We start from the raw sequence: 23,831 nt of genomic DNA on the forward strand, positions 1-23,831 counted from the left end.
CAGGCTTGTTAGAACACTGTAGTATTTGAAGATTAACAGTTTCATAAACACAGCCGAGTCTTAGGATTCACTTCAGGCATTTCAGTATAACGAGACTGGTTCAACTGCATCAGCAGGAAGAGTACGGGCAGCTGACAATAATTATAGGAGGTCCTCCTATTCTGATTTATAGCTTCTTTGGGATTAATGTTTCTCTGAGTTTTGGGCTTTGGGTCACAACATAAGCAATGTGGGAACCCATCGCCTGTCATATGATGAATTAGCCTCTGTGGGTGATAGCCAGTGTTTCAGCTAAAAGGCACAGAGGCAGCAGATATACAGATAACACATCTCCCAGCCAAGATTTCCTGTTGTGTTTCCCAGTTATTTCTTACAGTCCATATATGAAGGCAAATGCTTTTTGTAAAAAGCTAAGGAGTTGTCAGGTGATTGCAGTTTGGCTATGGCATTTCTTTTTTTATTTGCCAAAAGCGATTGGTCAGGGAAACCTGTTCCTTGTCAACATGTTCTGTGTATTTTAGACAGACACATCTACATGCCTTTATAGACACAATACAAAAAAAGATATAGTGTAAGATCAAAGGAGATGAAGGTAACAAGGATTTGTCTGGTTTAGAGTCTAACAGAGTGAGTGCTCTTTATTTCTCAGCTGACTTACTGACATACACTGTATTTTTAAAGGAGACATCAGAGGATAAACTGTTACAGTCTCACTCATGCTCTCGAGTGTGTGTCTGTGTGAGAAAGAAGCACAAAGAGGCTTTAGTCTGTGTCTCCATTTCCGGTTATTTTCTTAAAACGGAAGCAGGAAAGCACCATGGTGCATTAAGCATGACCACACACACACACACACACACACACACAGTGTTATACAGTAGTAGAGTACTCATTGCTAAGTGCTACAGTCCTGTTTCTGAGTGCTGAGATATGATGCATCAAGTATGATTGCCAGGCTGACATGCTGTGCTTTAGCTTCTGTCTTACACATTACACACACATATGGCTGCCGGAGACCTGGTTCTACATTATTATATCAGTCTGTGTGTGTGTGTGTGTGTGTGTGTGTGGTTCTTTTTAGGTTTTTCCGAGGTCTTTTCATTCAGCAGCCCACCACTGTAAATAAGGACGTGTTTGTAATGATTGAATGTAACTACCAATATCAGCCATCGATTTGTGAAGTTCTGTTTTGAGGTCTTGAGATGAACATTTAAGCTGTGTTTACAGAACTCAGAGCTGAGGGCTGGTTTGCTGTAGATGTCTGTAGGAGCAGAGGTCATTTTGTGTCTGTATTTGTATTAAAAAGACAAATGACATACAACAAGTACCTTTTAAAGGTTCAGTTAGAAGTGTTTGTTTTTGTTAGTTTTTTAAAATGAAGTAAGATTTAGTCAACTGGATTTTGTCACTGCACGTTTTAGCAGAAAAGTAATAAAATAAAGACATAAACCTTGAGCACATAGCAGCAGATTACAGTTATAGTACTGAGATAAGCAGACAGCACTAAATGACAGTTAGCAGTCACGGTTATTGCAGTGTAGGGGCGTGTGACACCGCGCCAGGTTCGCCCACATTAACAGCATCACAGCTGATTAACGACTGAACCCAAACAACGCTCGGCCTGGTCGGCCCATGACGGAGTGTCGAAGCGTCCAAAACATGGCGCCACACACAAGCCTGGAAGTGTGTGTTGAAGGGCGACTTTACTACTTACCCTGCACTTATATGCCCTTTGTGTAATGGATATCAGAGCTTAAGTGGTAATGGTGCAATAAAAAAAAAAAGAATAAAGAATCACAGAGTGACGGAGAGCGAGAAGGAAGACGTGGAGAAGGAGGAGAGAGAAACAGTAAGGTAGGAGGAGGAGAAGGTGCGGGGAAATGACAGAGAGGCAGCGGTGAGGAGACAGGAAGGAAGAGGAGAGATGGAGAAGAAGAAGGGAGGACAAGGGAGAAGATAGTTAAAAAGATAATGGAGACAAAAGAGGGGGGGGAAATGATGGATCGGACAGAAAGAGGACAAAAGATGAAATAACGATGAACAGAAAACAGAAGATGGCACAAAATCTACACACACAGATGCAAAGAAAGGCAGGGAAAGAAAGAGAGAGAGAGGAACTTCCTTTTGTGCAAGAAATCCTTTTTTGTTTCTTGCTGAATGAAGGCTGTCTGTCTGCAAAGGCCCGACAGACATCTGTGGCTTTATATTCAGCTGTATTGATCCTCAAACTCTCTCCGTCTGCGTCTCGGTTTCTTTTTTTCTCAGTCTTCCTCTTTTTCCTTCCATCTGCCTCCGTCTCAGACAGAGGAGAAGTAAAATGGCAGCTGCAGTTTAGTCAGAATCATTGATTTTAATACAGAGGTGGTTTCACACAGGAAACAATGGCCTGTGATCAATATGCTTTGGTGATCAGTGTGACCTGTTTACTGTGAAACTATGTAAGTAATACGTACTGAACCCTGACACAGAGTGATTTGAGGGCCTCTCACTCATATCAATTGTCTGACATGTGTTAACTGTGAAGTTTATAAGCATACAAACATTTTTGCACATTCCAGTAAATATCTGGTGGTGACATGACCCTCGCTTCATTTCTGTGTTAAAGCCATTGTTTGAGCTTCTGTGCTTTGTTGATCTCTGGTGTGTTTTTTTATTCATGGCGTCCAGCTTATTAACTAATCGGCCCTCTACCCAGGCGTAGCGTCATTGCCATCGTGCTGTTGGTTTGTTAGGAGGACTGAATTCAAGTTTATCTCTGTAGCCTGTGTGTGGGGTCAATTCCCACAATTCATCTCTCTGCACCATGCAAGCAGACACCACTGTGGTACCTGGAAAAACTTCTGCATTAAGTTAGCAAAAAGCCTCCAATCATGTTGCAGTGTGCTTTGATCTTAGGGCTGCTAACTACCTTTTATCACTGGAATTCACCGTGAAATGTTTGCTAGCCAGGTGTGGCAAGTGAAAGTGAGAGATTGAGTCTTTAAATTTGCCAGTTCCAAATGTTAAATATACATAAGCTACCCTGACCTCTTACATTACTCTTACTCCCAAAAGTTTAAGAGCATTGCAGGTTTAATGACAGCTGCTTGACTGAATGCTGAAGGATTGATTTGAGTTGTCTGTGTCAACATTTTGACCATTTTGGCCCATGTTGTTTTATTTTTTTCTTCTTGGAGGCAGCAGTGACCATCTTTGGACGAGAGGGCACAGTTCTACATTGACAGTTTGACTGGATGATAGCTGTAGGCTGTATAAAAAGATGGATTTAGCTTCCAGGTTTTGTGCCAGAAAGTAATTTTCAGTGTTTCTTTATGTTTTTATGTGTGATATTTTTGGTTATATTGGTAAACAGACTTTAATCAACATTATTTATGAAGGGGTTATGTATTAAATAACTAACTTGTTTTACAAGTATCTTTATGACTCTGCATTTTTGTACCTACATTATAATAAATCCAGTCCTTTTTGGTCACTTAAGATTTCGTTACATAACTGTAATGTTATATTTGCTGCAATTTCTGCTTTCCTCGAGACCATATCTCTAAAAGTCACTGTGCCAAAAGCTGATTGCAACTTCTATCTTTTGATAGGAATTTTCTTTCTGGCTGAAAATGAATCGATATAATTCATGACTGACACGTTTGGCAGATTATAGGCCAACAAATCATGTAAAACAGTTTAAATAACCCAAATCAACTTTTGGCATTCTGTCTTCTGTCTTCCTTTAGACTATAGAAGTTTCTGGGAAGAACAGCCATTAGGTCTGATCCCAGTAAACACCTTCCTTCTGAGTTTATGTCCTCAGTTAAATCTGAGTCTGTGTTTGTGACGTCCCGTTTCAAAACACCAAGATGCAAGTGATGAAGATGTTCATCTTGAGGCTATGTCCATCTTTTATGGTGTTTACAGCACAGGAACAGATACTTGCTCATTAGTTCAAAGTAAGTAGTAGCACATTAGTAAAATATAACAATTTCACAAAAACTGAAGCCTTAATGTCAGTTCCAAAAGAGTTCAACCTTCAGATGGTTATTATGACAGGGTAAACTGTCCATGAAGACCAAATCGGATGTTTGTAGCAGTCTCTAAACATGTTTATTTATGATGTAAATTTGAACATTTTAACACTGGAGTCTGTGAGGACTGATTGTAGCCAGTATAAAAGATCACTTTGGTTTCTAAAGTCCTGCTTTATGTTTCCATCGTCACCGTCTTGGTTGCAAAAAACAAGATGGTGATGATGAAGTTTCTGTTCGGGGTCTGACTGTGAAGCCCACGCAGTCAGTAGTTGTTGACTTGTGATTGAAGGGTTTTTAGCCAATAAGCATGTGGTTTCATGTCACAGGTAATCTGTATCCTTTATTTATGTTGAACACATGTATTAGTGCTTTTTATTGTTCTGGCTTATAGTTTTCCTATTTTTTGTTTTTACGAGTAGAAGAAAGGGATTGTGCATTCATCTCTAAGCACTTCTAATACTGGTGATCTAAAACTCAGCCCTGTCCCTGAACTGTGCCCCGTTTTATCCACTGTCATTCAGACCACTATATTTCTGAGCCATCACACCGTCCGACAGGAATTTGTCACTATTTTGTGAGCGACTCGTCCATTCCCTTTATGTATTGCAAAGTGGGAATTGGCGTCCATCAGCAGCTGGACTCCTGCATGGCACTGTGGAGACCGAGGCTGTCACGGAGGAGCTGCCAGGCTGTGATCTATCTCTGTGGTGGAGATGAAAACAGTCTGTAATGACTCTGCTGAGCTCCCCTCTCCCCGTCTGTAAGATGAAACCAATGCTCGCTGGCTCGCTCACTTCCTCCCTTCAAACTTTTACTCTTTATAATAAGCTTCATTCCTATAGCATCGTACAACGCAGGAGGGAAAATGAAGGGAAAGTTAAACTTGGTTTTAGAGCTAGACCGTGTTTTTTAATTCTTAAAGATGTGAAAGAAAAATCTGGGCTTTAGAAGGTTTAATGTATTTCCACTTCAACCTGTAAGTTCTCACCACATGTGAAGCAACTGTCTTGAAACTGCACACATTTTCAGATGTTCATTTTTAAAAAACATTTCCATAACGTATTTGAACTCAGAAAAAGGGTGAATGTGCATGCATGATTTAACTTTTCCTGCACAACATAGTAATAATATATTCACACTAACAATTTTGGTTTGGTCCCTGGTTTGTGGATGTTCACGCATTGGAAACAATTCTTTCCCCCTTAGTTCATTTACTTTTGAGTTTATGTTATTGTATTATTATTATGTAGTAGCAGTAGTAATAATAATATTATTAATAATAATAATGAAGATCATGAAAAAAGTTACAAAAACTAAACAATATGCATCTATAACAAATGCAAAACTAAAGTCCTTAAAATTACAATTTAAAAACTTGCAAAGAGCAATACACAGAACACAAAATTGTCATGAAGTGCAGGTTTAGGACCCAAATGCAGGACTCAATGTTAGGATGCCTGGGTCGTTGACCCAGGGTTTTGAGTTTATATATTATTTATCATTTCTATGCTTTGGTTTCTTTGTTAGAGTTATGTCTTATGGGTTGTCTCTGTGTAATCCTTAGTTGCTGTCTCCCCTGTCCGCTATATCCCCGTGTCCAGTCAGTGTCTGTGTCTGCCCTGGTCCCACGTCTCTGTTCCCTCTGTTGTAGTGCCTGCATGTGAGTCTGTGTCTTTGGTTCAGTCTGTGTTATGTGTTTCCTGTTTTACTTTGAAAGTCCATGTCTGATGTTAATGTATCTGGTTTCACTTCCCCTTGTCTCCTTAGGCCTGATTTGCCCCAGCTGTGTTTCCCTCCTGTTACTCATTCCCTGATTGCTCCCTCTGTGTATTTAAGCCCTGTGTTTCTCTGTGTCTGAGTCGCGATCTACCGTTTACCTAGTTGTGTGTTCTGTTAGTCCGCTGGTTTAAGTTTATTTTGATTTTTTTTCCAGTTATGTTATATTTTGAGTTTTACATTAAAGCTGTTTTGAGTTCACGACTGTCTCCGGAGTCTGCACCTTGGGTCCTATTCCTGTCTCCACACAGCCACTCATAACAGAAGATCGCGACCATACTATGGACCCAGCAGACATTGAACTTCAGGAGCGACGCCGAGCAGCCTTTGCCCAGCTGGAGGAGGAACTCCGCTGGAAGCCATGGCTTACCTCTGACGTTGGGCGCATTTTCCATGGCACTCGGCTGGCTCTCGGCGGTCCCCGGAGCTGCCAGAAGTCTCCACCTGTTGCTCCGCTGGCACTCAAGATGCGGCCGCTTCAGTTGGGAGTCCTCCATGTAGCTTCAGGCGCTCACGCTCCGGCCTCAGCGTCACCGTTCTGTGCACCAGAGGCTCAGTTGCTCACACCGCCAGCTACCTCTGCCCAAAGGAAACGGCGCTCACGTCGCCGTCATAAGGACACTTCGGAGCAACCTCCGGTGGTGAGTCAAAAGGACTACACTTTCCAAACGCCACCAGAGCCGTTAAACAGTAAAGACTATGAACTCACCTCAGACACTTTTGGGATTTCTTTTCTCGACGAGGATTTGGATTGGGAGGCCAGTTTTGGTTTGAATCTTCCCGCGCTGGTTCATCACAATAAGCATTCGTCTGAGATTTTTAGTTCAAGGTCTGCTCGTTGGGGTGGGAACAAATTAAAACCTGAGTTTGCCGAGTCTGTTTTTTCTGAGACTGTGAACACTGCTAAACCTAGGGCTGTACAGACTGTTAAACGTGGTGGGAAAGGGTCGTCACCTATTTTTGATGAGCCAGTTTTCAGTGAGCCTGCTCCTTTGCCTTCCGGTGCTCCTCCGCCCAGGGCAGCTGCGGTCCAGCCATCTCCTGCACCTGTATCAGTTCCTCGGGTGAGGGGGGGCTAGGGCCCAGTTTGTCCCTGCTCCAGTTTCCAGGCCAGCTGAGGCTCCGCTAGTCTCTGCGCCCGTGCCTATTCCGCGGGTGGGAGCGGCTACTGCCCAGCAGGCCCCTGCACCGGTTTCTGTCCTTGCTGGAGGCTCAGGTGAGCCCGTCCAGCATTTTTCCGTAGGCTCGGAAGACATAGCTCAGCTTGGTGCTCATCCACCACCTCACCCACCATTACTACCATCGTTACAACAGTCAATACAACTTAAGCTTCTATCCATAGCTCAAACATTAGCTCACCTATTTGTTCAGCCTCCTGTCTCCGCCGGAGGGTCCGAGGGGCCCGTCCAGCCTCCTGTCTCCGCCGGAGGGTCCGAGGGGCCTGTCCAGCAGCCTGCCTCGCCTGCAGCGCCACCATCTGTGGCTCCCACGCCCTCGCCTGGTCCAGCCTCAGCCTCTGCAGCTCCGCCTGGTCCAGCCTCCGAGTGTTCAGCTTCGTCTGCGCCTGAGGTTCCCATGCCGTCTCGTCCTGTCCGGCCTGCTCGTCCTGCACGTCCTGTTCGGCCGCTTTCTAGGCTGATGACCGGACGTCGTTGCTGTCATGGACGGCCCCCTGGACTATGCCGCCGTCATGGAAGGCCCCCTGAGCTACGCCGCCGTCATGGAAGGCCCCCTGAGCTACGTCGCCGCCGGTGCCTCCCGCCCGGCCGGCCTCCTGACCTGCTCGGTCGCCGCCGGTGCCTCCCGTCCGGCAGGCCCCCTGAACGCTTTTCTGGGCTCTTGGGTCGTCAGCCTCCGGGCCGGCCCCCTGAACTTTGTGTGACCTGTTTTTCCTGGCCGCCTGCGCCTGTCGTGAGCCTGTGTTTTGTTATGTTGCTTTCCGGGCTCCGGTGTTTGCACTTTTCTTTTTTGGTTTCTGACTCCTTGTTTGGTTTGTTTCGAGCCCTTCATCCTGTTTCCACCGCCGCCCACCCTGGTTGGGTTGTTTTTTTTGTTTTGGTGTTTCGGTTTGGGCTGTCTGGGAGCCAGCCCTTTAGGGGAGGGTACTGTTAGGATGCCTGGGTCGTTGACCCAGGGTTTTGAGTTTATATATTATTTATCATTTCTATGCTTTGGTTTCTTTGTTAGAGTTATGTCTTATGGGTTGTCTCTGTGTAATCCTTAGTTGCTGTCTCCCCTGTCCGCTATATCCCCGTGTCCAGTCAGTGTCTGTGTCTGCCCTGGTCCCACGTCTCTGTTCCCTCTGTTGTAGTGCCTGCATGTGAGTCTGTGTCTTTGGTTCAGTCTGTGTTATGTGTTTCCTGTTTTACTTTGAAAGTCCATGTCTGATGTTAATGTATCTGGTTTCACTTCCCCTTGTCTCGTTAGGCCTGATTTGCCCCAGCTGTGTTTCCCTCCTGTTACCCATTCCCTGATTGCTCCCTCTGTGTATTTAAGCCCTGTGTTTCTCTGTGTCTGTGTCGCGATCTACCGTTTACCTAGTTGTGTGTTCTGTCAGTCCGCTGGTTTAAGTTTATTTTGATTTTTTTTTTCCAGTTATGTTATATTTTGAGTTTTACATTAAAGCTGTTTTGAGTTCACGACTGTCTCCGGAGTCTGCACCTTGGGTCCTATTCCTGTCTCCACACAGCCACTCCTAACACTCAAAGGTTGATATATGAACACAACTGGGGAAAAATGAGCGACAGGTGAACAAAATATAGGGAAGGAATGTAAAGCTAAATGCAAGACATGGGAGACAGGAGGCTCACAAAAACAGCAAGTAGAGACCCAGTACACAGACTAACCTAGACTAACAGATGTTGTTTGAAAATGAAGCCCTCCTGTTTTTGGTTATTATGTCACGTTCTCCTCATCTTTGATAATCCATTCCTCCTTTCTGTGTTTCCTAACTTTTTCTTGCACCCCTCTTTTTCCACTCAGTTTCCACTTATAATCACGGGTGTATCTGAGCTCCATATCTGTGTTTTCACTTCGAATCGCTGCTTCAATAAAACATCAACTTGACGGTTCTATTGACATTTATTGGCCCTTGACTCTTAAAGCGTCTGTATGATACACTGATGAGTTTGCTGTGAGTGTTACCAGCTCTTGAGGCTCTGTACTTGACTCAACCCCCCCCCCCCAATTCAAAAATGAAAAGAGAAAGGGCTTTAAGGTGGAGTAGTGCCTCTCAGCTGCCATATTGGAAGACTTGACCTCATGAGCTGAGGTGGGAGAGAGAAGCTGATTGTGTTTTTAAACAGTTCAGCACAGATGTGCACAACATCTGTGTTTGACCTGCGATTCAGATACATAAGATCAGTTTTTATATCAGCCTTCTTCAGAATTGGTTAATAATTAACTTCAGTGAAGTGCTCTTAAATGTGTGTTAAAGTGAGGGACTGTCAGCTGGATTGTGGCCCTTTCTTCTGCAACAGCGGTGCTCCATCCTTTGTTTTGTGCAGATTCTCATCATGTATTATTAGTGAATGTAGTGCGGTTTCGATCTGGCATTGCACGGTCAAAGTCTTCACTTATCCAAGCAATTAATGAGCATCTCAGAGCCCATGCTAGGTAAAGCTGGTGGTTTTTAGCTCTTCACTGACTCAGGTTGTGCACCTTGATATGTTATTCCCACCAGCTCACTGGTTCTGTTGGTTTTTGTTACTAATATTTCAGCTGATTCAAAGAAAGAAGCAAAGTAACTGTAGCCATGTCTACTACCTGACCTTCCATGTCTCTTCGTACAAAGAGCTCTTTGTAGTTCCCACTAGAAAGGTGGTAACATATGCATTTTAATGTATATGTACAATAATTCAGCAATTTTTTATAGTCTATTATAATATTGTGTGTTTAATATTACTAATTATACTGTTCTTTAATGTTAGTCACACTCGGAAAAACAATGAGAGCAGACTGCAGCCTGAGACCACTCGCAGTCAGGTGTCGCCTGCAAAGTGACTTTGGTGCATCAAGATGGCTACAAGATGACAATAAGCCTGTGTCGGCCTGCCATCAGTGGTGGGTGAATTGGGCCAAGTGAGCAATTACATGCGATCTGTTTGCAATAAAACTGTGTGAAATTAGAAAATTACAAATCTGTTGCCTTCTACATGCAAAGAAATTCTGTTTAACTACATCCAGCCAGAGAGTCCAGCCAGAACCTGATAGATCTGAAACAGAAGTTCATCCACAAATACTGACATAATTGCAGCAGTATAGCGATTTAACAACAAAATGGCATAGGTGGTAGAGTCAAGTCTCCTATTGCAGAGACTTGTCGGAAGTCGTGCTCATTACTGCAGACTGATTCAGACTGATTTGTTGGCGTGTTGGCAATTTGTCTCCATTTAGCAATTAGATGGCAACTATTTGTAAAACCTTCATTAGTCTGTCTGAGAATGACAGTGGTCACTCTGAATGTAACCACAATTGTTGGAGACAGATTGCCTTTCAGAGGTGAAGGTGTGGCACGCGACTAGTTGATCCTTTTACCCACTTGGTCTAAAAATTTAGACCAATCGACCACCAACATGAAGTACTTGTGCAAACTCCAAATAGCAATAAAGTCTGTTTATCGAGATAAAAGCCATTTCTGTAGCAGTCTGTAAAGATGTTTATCACTGCTGTAAAGACTTTGTGGAAACTGACACACTTTTGGAGTGAGCCTCAACTGCTCACTAGAGAAACTGCACCCAGAGTTTGCAGCTTAGCAAAAAAAATATTCTCTGTTCCTTTACTCTGAAACATGTTTTTGATTTCACATAAAATGGATCATAGTAACTGGCCAACCCTTAATGACCTATGTCTGCTTTAATAGAACTGAGTTAGCTGTGAAACACAGTCTTGGTTCAGTTCGCCAAATTACTTTTAATAGCCATACTGAAGTATTGAAGATGTATCACCCATCTCAGAAACTAGAAAAAGTTCATCCCCAGGTAGACTGAAGTTTTCCATTAGAATCAGGATTATAACGTCTCTGGTGTGCTCTCTAGCAACAATTCAACAACAAAAGTAAACTGTTATTGGATGACTTAATCATTTTTTATAAATGTTGCAATTTAGTATAAAAGTGGAAAATTTGCAGTGCAGATCAAAGACTTTAGATAATGGTTAGACAATAAAAGCCTTAGCTCTATTTAAGGCTAACTTGTGACTACATAGATGACTATGAGAGTAAATATTGTGCTGGAAATGCTTTAATTGAGATTTCAGTGATGATTACTCAGATGATGTAAAAATAACATGACAGCTGATTCAGAGAGAAAAAAACAGGAGTGATTCTCAGTACTTTCTGCTGATCTCGTGTGCAGTTAGAGACACATTTAGCAACACTCGGATGTCTAGAGTGGCTGAGAAAGCTAATGAAAGGCAGAGGGGCCCTGCCTTATTGATCCCATTGATTCAGCCCTTACCTTTAAAGAACACCCACCCCCTCACCCCACCTTTACTCTCACCCCTCCTCAAACCGGTAAACCCCTTTTGAATAATATAATTGTGTGTTTGATCCTTACTGTAACCTCGAACAGAAGAGGGCGCGGGCAGAAAAAAAAAGGCTGAATGAACCACCCAAGCGTGCTTCCATTGAATGTCGTGTGTTCGTGTGTGTGTGGGTGTGTGTGGGGAACGGGAGGGAAGAGGGGTGGTTGTGTTTGATTGCTCCCTTTTTTTATACGTAGATGTGTCTGCACTTTTTTTAAGTTAAAAAAAAACTTGTGTGGGGTGAACTGCTGCTGATCTGCTTTTAATTGAGCTACAGTAAGCAGGAAGCGAGAAAGTCAGAGAGAGCACATTTAAAATCTATTTACAGCATGGCAAACTACTTTAAATGGAGCATCTTTAACAAAGCCTGGCAGATAAAAAATATTAGACCACACCTCTATAGGTGTATAAAAGCGAGTACCTAGCCATGCATACTGCCTTTACAAACATACAGTTTCATTGAGTTCAAGTGGATGCCACAGTTGCAACAAGTCATTCCAGCCTAGATATTCCACGATCAGCTGTGAGCGGGATTATTGTAAAGTGTTTAGGAACCCCAAGAAGTGGCAGAGCACATAAAGTTACAGAGCAGGATCACCGACTGCTGAACGACATAGATGAGAAACGCTCTAAGATTAACATCTGCATAAAAAACGTGCACCATGTTGGGGTTTTTCCATGGCCAAACAGCTCAGTGAATTATCAGAACACAGATCTAACCATCCAGGGTACCAATGGGTATTACTGTTCCTCTACATCACAGATGTGAAACATAAGGCTTATGGGACAAAATCGACCCAGCAAAGACTCCGACCTGGCCCACTGGACAGGTTTGGAAAATGTGGAGGGGACTTTTAAGTGGATTTTCCAAAGGTTTTGTATCTTTTCCTATTAATAAAAACCTGCCCTGTGACTGAAAAGTAATTGAGCAATATATAAACAATTGAATGACAAGTAAGTTCCTATTTTTTAATATTTTAAATTTCTCTGTTTTACATTGAGTTCTGTGAATTAACAAAACTTGGTTTTATAATTACATAAGTTTAGGCAATGACATAATAGAGCTTTCCTATAATTTTATACATTTATTTCTTACAATTTAAGCCTAAATAGTCATTCTGACAGATTTGTTTCATTTACTACAGCAGCATTTATTCATCACGCAGAAAAACTGAGACTTATTGTTGAATTTGTGATTCTTTTGCATACATTAAGGAATATCAGGATTTAAATTGTAGATAAACTGACAGAAAGGGTAGTTTCACTGTTGAGTGAACTTAATATAAAATGAGTCCCATAATATAAAAAGAATTTGTTCTGTGTCACAGATGTTAACACTGAAATGCAAAAAAATTCCTTTTAGAAACTGGAGTTTATACAAAGAAAAAAAAAGAAATTAAATTTTAACATTTTAAAATACATTTTTATAATTTGTATGATTTTTGCTACATCCATAGATTATTTAACACTGATGATATAGAGGTCTCAAAGCTCACAAAAACACTTGCATCAAACATGCCACACTTTGCTTCACTGGGCTGAACTGGTGCAGCTTTCCCAATGATGATGCTACGATATCTTTAGGCTGCGGCACTTGAAGTGGTGTAAAATTGATTTGGTTGCAGCTCTGAAAATTTCACGCGGATCATCTAAATTTTTTTCAAGAGTATGTGTACAGCCTACTAAAAGGCTTTCCATCTGGGAGTGTATGATGCTGAAACTTCAGTCTGTGGTGGCTTTGACCGCTGCAGGACTCTGAATGCCTCGGACTTGAATTTAAATGTTTTAGTAAATATTTCTTTTGTGACATTTTATTCTGAAATCAACTTTAGAAACACATAAAAACAACAGTTATAGGGATTATGTGCTGAGCAGGGGTCACATATTCCTGATAAAAAGCTGATTCTAACCATTTCATATCGCTTAAGATTTCATTTTTCCGTCTTCTCAGCCTTTCAGTAGAACTGAAGCTGTGCATGCTTTCAAATTCACACACAAAATATGAAATATTATTTCTCAAAGTCGAGAACATTGTTTCACGCCTATTAAAGCGAGTGTAAAGCCGGGGGTAAACTACAGCAGCAGTATTAGAAACAGGTAGCAATGAAAGCTGTTAATAAGAAGTATGAAGAGTGGTGTACCTCCCTCAGTCTGTTAGCTCACAGTTAAATATTTTATCACAAAGATCATCCAGTAAATAGTCGTGTCCAAAGTCCAACATTTGCCTCTAGTTTAAACTTTGAATTAACAAACCTGTGGCAGATTTTAAGCCCTCTAATTACCTTCATATTAATAACCAACAATCTTTAAAATCTAATTTGAAAATATAAAAGGAGTCCTAAGAAAACATAGGAAATAAATGCACTGTTAAAAAAAATAGTTAAATAATTAGGAATATATAGGAAACAGGTTAAAAGGCTCAACATGCAGAGCAGGTACAGAATAAAGTCATTAGTTGTGATTTAAAATATAATTATTGATATTTGTTGTACATATCTCTTCTCTACAGTCATGATGATTCTGAGATGACTCTCTGACTCTCCCCTTTCTATCTCTGAGGATGAATATATTTTCTCAATGCTGGTTTTTTGGTTTTTTTGGTAACAGCTGCCTTCATTTTCAGAGATCAACAGTGCCACCTGTCAGTGATACACTTTAACTACAACCACAAGACTCCTGACAGCGAGAACAAAGGAAGAGGAATCTCTCCCCACATGATTAACAGCACAGACACAAAGACATTCACACTTATCTCCAGACGCCTTTTTGAAAGGCACCTCCTGAAATTCAACTCAAAGGGGGAACATATTTCAAAGTTAAGGCAGTTTTTCCTAGAAAAGTCCAAAAAAGTGTTTCCAAAAATACCAGAACCTGTATAAATGCTCCGCAACGAGGTTTTAGCCAGCAAAAATCACCAATTCCTTTCTTAGTCAGATTCTTTAATTGGTGTTTGTTTTACTCATGTACAATATTTCAGGGTCATGAATGGTCAGAACCAACAGAAAAATGTCTCTCAGACCAAGTAAAAAAAACAAAGCTGTCGTTATGGTACAAGGACTGATTGTGTTTATAGGACTAGTCACTCCTTAAAGGCCAGTTCTGAGCTTAAAAGGTAATATCTGGGGGAACGGTGCATTTTTAAATCCATCTGTTCCTGTAATGAGACAGGGAAACAAATAAAGGTGCTGTCCTTAATTAATTTAATCTTGTCAGGTCGCTAAATGCTGAGATACAAAGCTGGGAGAGGGATGTCACTCTGTGTGTGTGTTTACAGAGAGGATAGTTTCCCCTTACATAATAGTTTTGTGACTGAATTGAGTCCTTAACCTGATTCGTATTGATCAGCTCTGACTCGTGCATACTTAATTCAGGGAGGTAATCAAATCAAACACACAGACCTCCTCATCCTCCTCCTCTGCCCTCTCTGGCTGCTATACAGCAGCAGACACATTTCAGGTGTTAATCAGTGACAGGAAAACTACAGTTACTTCATGATGGAAAATGGTGATCCCTCGGCACTCTGATCTAGTCAGAGAGGGTCAATGCAAGTATCGGGCTAAAATGCAGCTCTACACCAAGATAAAGGAGACAGCTCCAGCCCACAATAATCCAAATCTTTGATTCAGGCTGAGGTTGTACACGTAGGCAGTCAGCGAAAACAAACACTTACAGGAAAGGAGCAGGCATCAGGTTAAAAACAAACAGCTTTAAAGGTCATACACGAATAAAAAAAACAACAAAACCAGAAAATCACAAAGAGCTGCTGAACTGCAACAAGAACAAAAAGTGGCAAGAAAGTCGAGCAAGCAGGAGGAGAAAGACTGGAGGGCTGTGTATGTATTAGAAGGGCTGATTGGCTAATTGGGGACAGGTGTGGTAGACTTAGCACAGGTCAGCCTACCTTCAACTTGCTGGAAAAACATCACATAGAAGCTTGTTTCTTCCACTGAAAATAACATTTTTTGGCAACCAGAAGTCACCATTTGGGGTTATTATCTCAAAAGTTCAACTTAATAACTCAAAATTTCAAGTTATTTTCTTGATTTTGAGTTAATTTTTGAGTTATTACATTAGAGTTACTCAAATGTAATAACTCAACTGTTTGTTTTTTCAGTGGCAGAAACAAGTTTACGCAATGACAATCAGATAGTGCTTCCTTTTGAATTATGGAAAATAAATGTCTGCTTTCCTCTCATTAAGGATGCTCCAGTGTATCTTCTGCTAAAGGAAGTAAAAAAGAAAGCACTGGAGTAACTTTCCTTACTATTTAGAGAATCCTACTAGCTGTTACTGTGACTGTAAGAAGATATTGCCAGGCCACTTCACTAAGTTAGGATCCTTAAAGTTTAAAGCAGACATGAGAATAAGAATGAGTGACTTCAAATATTAAAGGTCACTTTTTGAGCATTACATGATGTGCTTTAGGCAGGCAGATGCAAAACTAAAGTTTTTTTTTCTTTTTGGAAAAAGGTGCACAGAAAAAACAAGTACACCATCTTAACATAATCAGAGGTTGGAAGAAACACTCACAGCAAGGTGGCAAGTAAAGCAAACACAGTACACAGTCCTGATGGTATTAAACAAAATCACACATAAGAGTATATCTGTCATAATTCAACAGATGAGAATTCAAAGTTCAGTGCAGTCTTACTCTGGTTGTTCACTTTACACAAATAAAGCTTGATTGCCAGATTTTACCACAGTCTATACAACCAAATCCATCAGGAAATGAACCAAGTAGGCTAGAGGTTAAAGCACACTTAGATACCAAACGATCATGCAACTCCTGTGTTTTCTAATCAGTGAAACATCACAGCATGAGCCAAGTAAGTAAAGTTCAGCCCGGTGGCACAATGGAAAACATGGCGAGACAGAAGGTACACAGATCAGATCAACACAGGAACATGAGCATCTGTAAACAAGACCTTCTGTTTGTGTTTCGTGTGAGGGACACTGCAAGATCCCCCTCCAATATTTAACTGTTGTTCAAATGCAAACAATAACACTTTTCTATTTTTCCCCTCTTATTTTTTCTTTCCCCCACCCTCTCACACTTGCTTTGCAGCGTGCAAGAGAAAGGAACAGGACACGTCGAAGGACCGCAACAATACGCCAAAGAAGTCGCGGCTGGTCTTTACCGACTTGCAGCGGCGCACCCTGCTGGCCATCTTCAAGGAGAACAAGCGGCCGTCCAAAGAGATGCAGCTCACTATCTCGCAGCAGCTGGGCCTCGAACTCACCACCGTTAGCAACTTCTTCATGAACGCCCGCCGCCGGAGCCTGGACAAATGGACAGACGACGGAGCCAGCCCTGGCGGCCAATCTTCAGCGTCAAGCACTTGTACCAAAGCGTGATAATAGAGAGCGAGGAGGGGAATGGGGAGTCAGGGAGGGGGTGGGAGTTTTGGGGAGGGATGGAGGGCGCGGGTTGAGGTTTCGTCCAGTTGAAGCGTGGAGGAAAACCAAACTTTTTACTCTTTTTGTTTGTCTGGTTTTGTTTTGGTTTTTTTTTTGCTTTTGTCAAGAGTGACAAACTGAGAGAGGGGCTGCTCACTGCCACGACTTGTTTTAGCCAAACCGCCTTTTGCAAATTCATCATACATCCATTAAGAAGCTGAAGGGTAAATTAATCTTTAGTGCATTCAAACCTCACTGACGTTCACTGCTGATGTCTCCTTTTGGACAATAAGCTGACACGCTAGCCCAAATACCAAAGACGAGAAGACGATGCGTGTTTTCTATTATGCAATATAAGCTAGAAACCAACCAAACAGGAATGCAAGGAAAGCTTTAAGACCACAGAATGTGATAGAAGCTCGGAGATAAGCAGGAGTTGTGTGGAAATTTTGTGGTATTTCTAATCTCAAATGTCCAAAGCCGACACATCAGTTCACGAAAGAATCCTAATTTAGAAGCTGGGTTTCAGAAACTGCACAATCAAAGTTTGTTATTTATCTTGAAAACAGAAGGTAGTTCTTTTTCTTCACAGGATATCTGGACAGTTTTATTCAAAATAACATTAATAGTTACTCCAGCTCAGTATTCTGCTGATAAAAATGTATCAGTTTATCTGATATACAACAGCATTTTCAGGAGAAAAAAAAAGTCTAAAAAATTTACAATAAAAATCTCACAATTTTAGCTGTAGGTTATGACTTCAATCTTTAAAAAAGTTTAGAGTTTTTCCTCATTCATTTCAGGATTTCTTATTTGTTATACAATTCTTGATGTTCTTTTCTTCCTTAAAGATTTTGAGGGTTTTTTTTTTTGTGTGGTATATTTCCTGTAAATTTCACACTAAAAATCTAGTTAATTTAGCCTTTTTTCTTGTAAATTTCCAAATCGTACCCCTCAAAATTCAGATTCAGCTTTTAATAGCTCAAAGAGTCTTTTATATATTATTCAGGAAGATTTTTTGGCTGTGCAGTCTCTGTTTTTATCACAACTGAGGAGTTGATTTCTAACATGTTCTATACAAATTTTAATGTGAAAATAGGAAGCCGATCCCTTAAATGCATGTGATCAATAACCAACTCTTGTTTATAAAATGACAAAATTTCCATAGCTTTTTGGATAAAACATGTAAAGATTTGGCTCTTTAAAGGGGAACGTGAGGATTTTTTTTTCTTTTTAAGTTAGGAAATGGCAAAATATGCAAGCACAAACACACACACACACACACACACACACAAATACTCACCAAGGCACATGCAACTTCTTCATAATTTGAGCCAACTACAAGCTTTCTCAGCATATTTAGCGTTTGATGGAGTATTACTGTATAATATATGAATATATATGATGTACGTGAGCACAATCTTGAAGCACATTTTCTTTGCAATAGAACCGGGGCTCTCTGCCAAGCCGAGTGGTCATCACATCTTAGGAAACTCAGGATGCCATTTTTTTTAAACAGTGGCTGAAATCCATTCAGCGTCTGTTGTCACATAATGTACTGTACGAATGTACAAACAAACATGCAGACACACAAACTGATTTCAGACACACACACAAATTTAAAGAGTCATTTCCCAATCACTTCCCTGAATTCACAGCCAAACCAAAGCTAAGCTCCAGTTTACCCTTGCTTCACCTACCCATCACTTCTGTTACCATAAACGCATCCATTAGGGCAGCTCACTCCACAAAGCATCTTAGCATTAATACCACCTTGGTTTGCAAAGAAAAACGAGGTTTTCAAACCAATGAAAGTCAGACTAGAGCTGAAATTTATAACCATGTGACCAAAATCTGTGATCCTCAAGGTGGTGAACTAAAAGTAGGATGGGGATAATAGTTCAATATTATTAACATTAAATCTAAGACAATAAAAAATGTCAAGAAGTTCTGGGCTTTAAATTAGTCATCCGCAAGAACCCTGCAAACATCTTGGCATTAAATAAGCATCGGCTGGCCAGCCGCCTTTTCTCACCATCTAGTTGCATCTATTCTGTTGCACTAGAGTTAATTTCTTATTGAACAAACACTAAGCAGGTGACATTTAGGTTTATAATCTTGACATTATCCCCAGTTTAAATCGGAAAGATGCCACAAAAATGCTCCTACATTGGTTTCTTTGGACCCTTAAGTCAAAATTTGTGAAAAAAAAAAAGCACAATTATTGGGAAAACAAGGCTACGTTATGTTGAGAGTGATTTCTACCGCTCTTTTTTAGTCAACCACAAAAAATATTGAAACCAAAACTTTAACTTTTTTTAAGAATAAAGAATGTTCTGGATTGAAAATTTTTTGGTATAAATCCAGTTTTAAGCCAAGATGCTTTTTGGAAAGCTTTGATCTGCCCTCACTGCTACCACAGGTAAGCAAACCAAAACCTCCCACTGCATCAACACATCCGCAGAACCAGTTAACCATCTGAGCCCAAGAAGGACAAACTGTCCAGGCGAATCAGGGCCTTTGTAATAGTTAAAGAGGACAATCTAAAGACGATGCCTGGTTAGTCTGTCTCTTCCAGAGGGTCAGTGGGTTGGAAAAGAGCATTTGCTGCAAACAAATGATCTTTGATAAATGTGTACATCAAACTGTGCTGATTTATTAAGATAAAGCAAATGTCAACTTGAAAAGATCAGCTCTAATGCAATGCAAGTTTGAGGACAACACTCAAAAATGTAGTTTGTTTGCAGTGTAGGAAAGTTGGATGCTTGGTAAAAGGGATGGACAGTCAACAGACAGATGGGCTGTGACACAAAAACTAGACTCTTCTGCCCATATTTGTGACTGTCCTTGTGTCCAAGCATCCATAGCTACCAAATCCTCCAATACCCATTGATTTGAAGGTTTTACTGTCACACTTTACAGCCTTTACGCATGATGTAAATACTAACAAACCCACAAAACCTCAAGCACCATCACCTCCAGCTCAGTTTTGGCAGCCTTTACCATTTGCAGTCACTTCATCAATTATCTTTCACTCAAGCTATCAAACCAAAAAAAAAAAAAGAAAACAAAACCAAAGGAAACGCGCCAGTCAGCAGCCCCTGCTCCTTAGAAACCCCAGGCTGAGTCTTGGCCTGGTTAGAGGCAAGCCAAAGGCTTTAAGAACGATTTAACATTAAAAAAAAAAAAAGGACACTTAAGACTTTTTCTATTTATTGACAAATCGAAACCAAAGAAAACTTTTTTTCTGCACCTAACTGTTCCAACAAATGGGAAAAACTGATGATGGAAGAGAATTATTACCAAAAAAAAGAAAAAAACAAAAAGAAAAAAAGAGTGGCACCGACAACGTCGAGGATGGAGGACAACGATGACAAGGGAGGACATGAGGAAGGATGACACCACGAGAATGGAGAAGTAGCTTTGTTCTGCCTGATATTAAGTCAGGCAATCTTTAAGGGGAAGCAAGTTGGGGACTGAAAAAGGGTAAAACCACATGAGAAGGAGGGAAGGAACGAACGGAGGACACCGTTGACCATTTTCTTCCCTTCGATCCACCCAAAAAAAGGCAGAACATTAATGTGTTTCTCACGGTTGAAGAGTGTCTTTAACGTGTGCCTATGCAGTTTTTCAAAGTAAAAAAAAGGTTAAAAGAACAACAGAAACCTCATCAGCTAACAAACCAAAGATTCACCGTTAACTCCAGTAGCAGTTCTCCCCCCCCAAATAAAATACCCATTTTGTTAACCAGCATGAACATACCTGCAGCATATGTACTGTTGATAGTGGTGTGTTGTTGTTTTTTATTATTATTGTTGATCACCTGTTATACATTAAACATTAAAGGTTAGCTTAAAGGCTAATTCAACTTGTTCATTGGTTGACTTTAAAGCAAGTAGTATTACCTTCAGTCTAATTTTATTAAAACCAACAAATTCAGTCAACGTGTTTCATTCAAAGAACTCACTTTGATTACGAGTTAGCTAGCTGGCTTATACACTATTCTGGATTCTTATATTAGCTGATCTAGCTTGTATTTTAAAACAATTTGGATTTTCAGCAATCATTTAGCTTTATTAAAACCAACAACCTTAGCCAACATTTTTCTTTTGAAAACTTTACTTGGATTGCAAGCTATCTAGCTAGCTTATCAGATAGTTTTAAGCTGTTCTGGAAGTTAGCATAAAGGCCATCCCAAAGCCTTGTTTATCATTTGATTTTAAAACTAGTAGCATTTCCTTTATGCAGTTAGCTAACAAACTTACCCAACATGTCTCTTTCAATTAACCTAGTTTGATTGTAAGCTAGCTAGCTAGCTACTTCTAAGCTTTTAAGGTCATGAGCTTGCAAAAAGCTAATTTTATTTTTCTGTGGATCATTTACCCCAAACTTACAGCTTTTACTTTTATTGGTTGTTCCTTCAGCATGGCATCAATGTAGCCATCATTACCTGCAAACTTTACCACCAGACCACACCACACATAAAAACAATCTTCTGCTGCACACCGAGGGAGAACTACTTGAGTATTTGGAAAATTCAAAAGTTTCTCCCTTTTAGCTTTTCACACAGGTCAATGTCTACCTCCAACTCCAATAGGACAACATATTTGAGCTTGGTGAATTAGCATTAAGAAACAACATCAGCTAGTTGTGATGCTTGCACCCAGTTTAAATATTCTAGCTAGTTGCTGTTGTCTAGCACACTTCCTGCTATGGAAAGAATGACAGCGGTAGTGCTATTTGAACTGTACAGTGCATACCAAAGATTTTTTGCTGTACTAACAGTAGCACACTGTCACTTTTCAATCAGTTTATTTTATGCCAAGTCTGACTTTGTGCTTTTCAACCCAAACCCAGCTAAAAATCTGTTAAAGAAAAAAAAGCTGCATGCTGTTTAAGATCAGATTTGGACCACTTACAAACCTGTACAATAATCTATTCTATCATACAGTATATAACAATAATTACTGTAACCCTGAAGTGAATTTCAGCTGACGGACTAAAGCACGGCTGGCTAGGGTTAAAAAGTTTTTAAAGTTGGATAGAAGGTTTCTGTAAAAATTGTAGCCCAACTTGCCATGCTGTAGGAGAAACCTAAAAATCCCCTTTCTGTAGCAAAGAAAGCTCATGTTAGCTTGTTCCTTGGGGGGAAGAACTATGCTGCTGCTCCGTGAATACAACAACAATAAATAAAACCAAACCAAAAAAGACCAAGTCGACATCTGCTGAGAGAAACTGCTAAAATATCGGTCAAATAGCTTTATCCTTAGTTTTCTCTCTGTCTTTCTGTATGTAAAGCTTCTAGTCCAAAGAAATCCTCCACCCACCTGGCTGTCCCGTCCTGCTAACAGCGCCCAAGGAGGGGGCGTGACTTACAGTTCAGGGGGTGGTGGCCATTTTCCATTCCTAGTTGCAGTTCGTCTGGATTTAATACAGGCTAAACCTGCCAAACTAACAAAAGATAAATGAAAATGAAATAGGAAGGGTATGAAACCAAAAACAGTCCCAAAGAGGTTTTCATTGCTTGTTTTTAAGTACTTAAAAATTATTTGCCAAATTTACTACTACTGTATTCCTTCTTAGGGTTTTTTTTTTTGTGTGTTTTTGCAATATGCGATTTTTTTATTTAATGTAATTTATATTTTTAATTGTGAATTAATTTAAGCGAACACATTTTTGTTGCCAAATCTCCCTCTTAACCCTTTTACCCTTGATGATTAGCTTTGCCAAAGTTTACACTGTATTTTTCTTTTCCTTTCTGTTCGATGCTGTATTTATTTATGAGGTGTTTTAGAACACGCTAGTTTTGTACTTATTAATAATTTTATGTTATTTAATTAGATGTAATTGTTTTTTGATGAATATTTATGAGTATTTAAGAATGTTAGGTGCATCAAAGATGCAGTGCATTTGCCAGGCCTGTTAATTTATTCTTAGCTAGCTTTACTTTAAAGCAAATGAGATGTTGTGTTATGAATGTTTAGACTTAATGACAGAACAATGTAGAAATGTCAGATTAGACTTGCGTACTTCTGAATGTGAACACTTGCTCTCACTCTTTAGCTAATTTATTTTTTGTTTGTTTGTTTGTTTTGTTTTTGTCCTGGTAATTATTTTTTAATTTTTTGTAATGAAAACAATCTCTTTATGACAAATATTAGCCTACCGAATGATGAGCACTGCATCTGTTTCCCTTTTCTTCCCTGTGATTTTTGTGCTTAATTTTGTTAATTTGTTTGCATCCTGCTGACCATTGTTGAACAAGCAATGAATTTGAGACTGGTGTTCTAGTGACACTTGATCAGGTGAAGTGAAGGGCCACATGTTGATATGAACTGACTCGCCAAAGATAACTGGAGTCCTTGAGAGGCCAATAAACTGTGTGTGTTTACATCCACGCAGCTCACACCCTGGTAAAGCTCGTATTCATATAACCACATGTACACTTCTTCAAAAGCATATTTGAGGTAGTGACTTTTTTAAGGTATATTTGTCACATTTTTAATTCAGCAAAACAAAAATAATTTATAAGAAATGGACTAAATAAAGAAAAATTTTAATTTACTTTTACAGCTGTAGGACATAATGTCAGATGTTTACGAGATATTTGTTTTATAGGGCACCTGTATATTGTATATAAAACATGGGTGTAACCACATTTTAAAGCCTCACTTTTTGGTTGTTACCATCTTGTTTTTATGAAGCAAAACATCACATGTGAAAAGTAGGTCAGTCTCTTGTCTCTTTTGCTTTAAATGCGACCATAATTTATAAAAAGTAACATTGTTATATCTTTAAGAAGACTTAAACTAAGACCATAAACTTATCAGAAAGGTTTGGGGCTTTTTTTTTTTTTTACCATGGTTGCAAATACTGTGAGAAATGGGGTCCTTTTCTTATGGACGTAAATGTAACTTGACTTCTTTTTGCAACCAGAGCAGCAACCTCTGCTGACTATTATAAAGAAAGTATGTTTAAGACAGTTATACACTGGCTTCACTTTCCAGGCTAAGATCAAAGGTTACATCCATCTTTTATACACAGTATATAAGTATTTTGCTGCCAAAAATTGATTTTTTTTTCTCAAGAAATCAAACCATATTCTCAAGCATGTCCTCT

General features: G+C 40.1%; 1 protein-coding gene across 2 annotated transcripts in view; it reads left to right on the top strand.

Annotated features, from left to right (window-relative positions):
- onecut2 (one cut homeobox 2) overlaps positions 1-22,215 on the top strand; it is a 43,400-nt gene extending 21,185 nt beyond the window's left edge. Inside the window, exon 2 of one of the 2 annotated variants that reach the window (XM_085413400.1) lies at positions 6,044-8,752. In XM_085413400.1, the coding sequence (XP_085269526.1) occupies positions 6,044-6,093 (50 nt within the window). In that variant the 3' untranslated portion in view covers positions 6,094-8,752. Of the gene's footprint in view, positions 1-6,043; positions 8,753-16,380 lie in introns of those variants that run through there. The other variant, XM_085413399.1, reaches the window with a different exon arrangement.
- The last annotated feature ends 1,616 nt before the right edge of the window (positions 22,216-23,831 follow it).

The sequence above is a fragment of the Rhamphochromis longiceps genome, linkage group LG7, assembly GCF_057381845.1.
Source record: "Rhamphochromis longiceps isolate RC_006_pf linkage group LG7, R_longiceps_female_GT1.1, whole genome shotgun sequence".
Lineage (NCBI taxonomy): Eukaryota > Metazoa > Chordata > Actinopteri > Cichliformes > Cichlidae > Rhamphochromis > Rhamphochromis longiceps.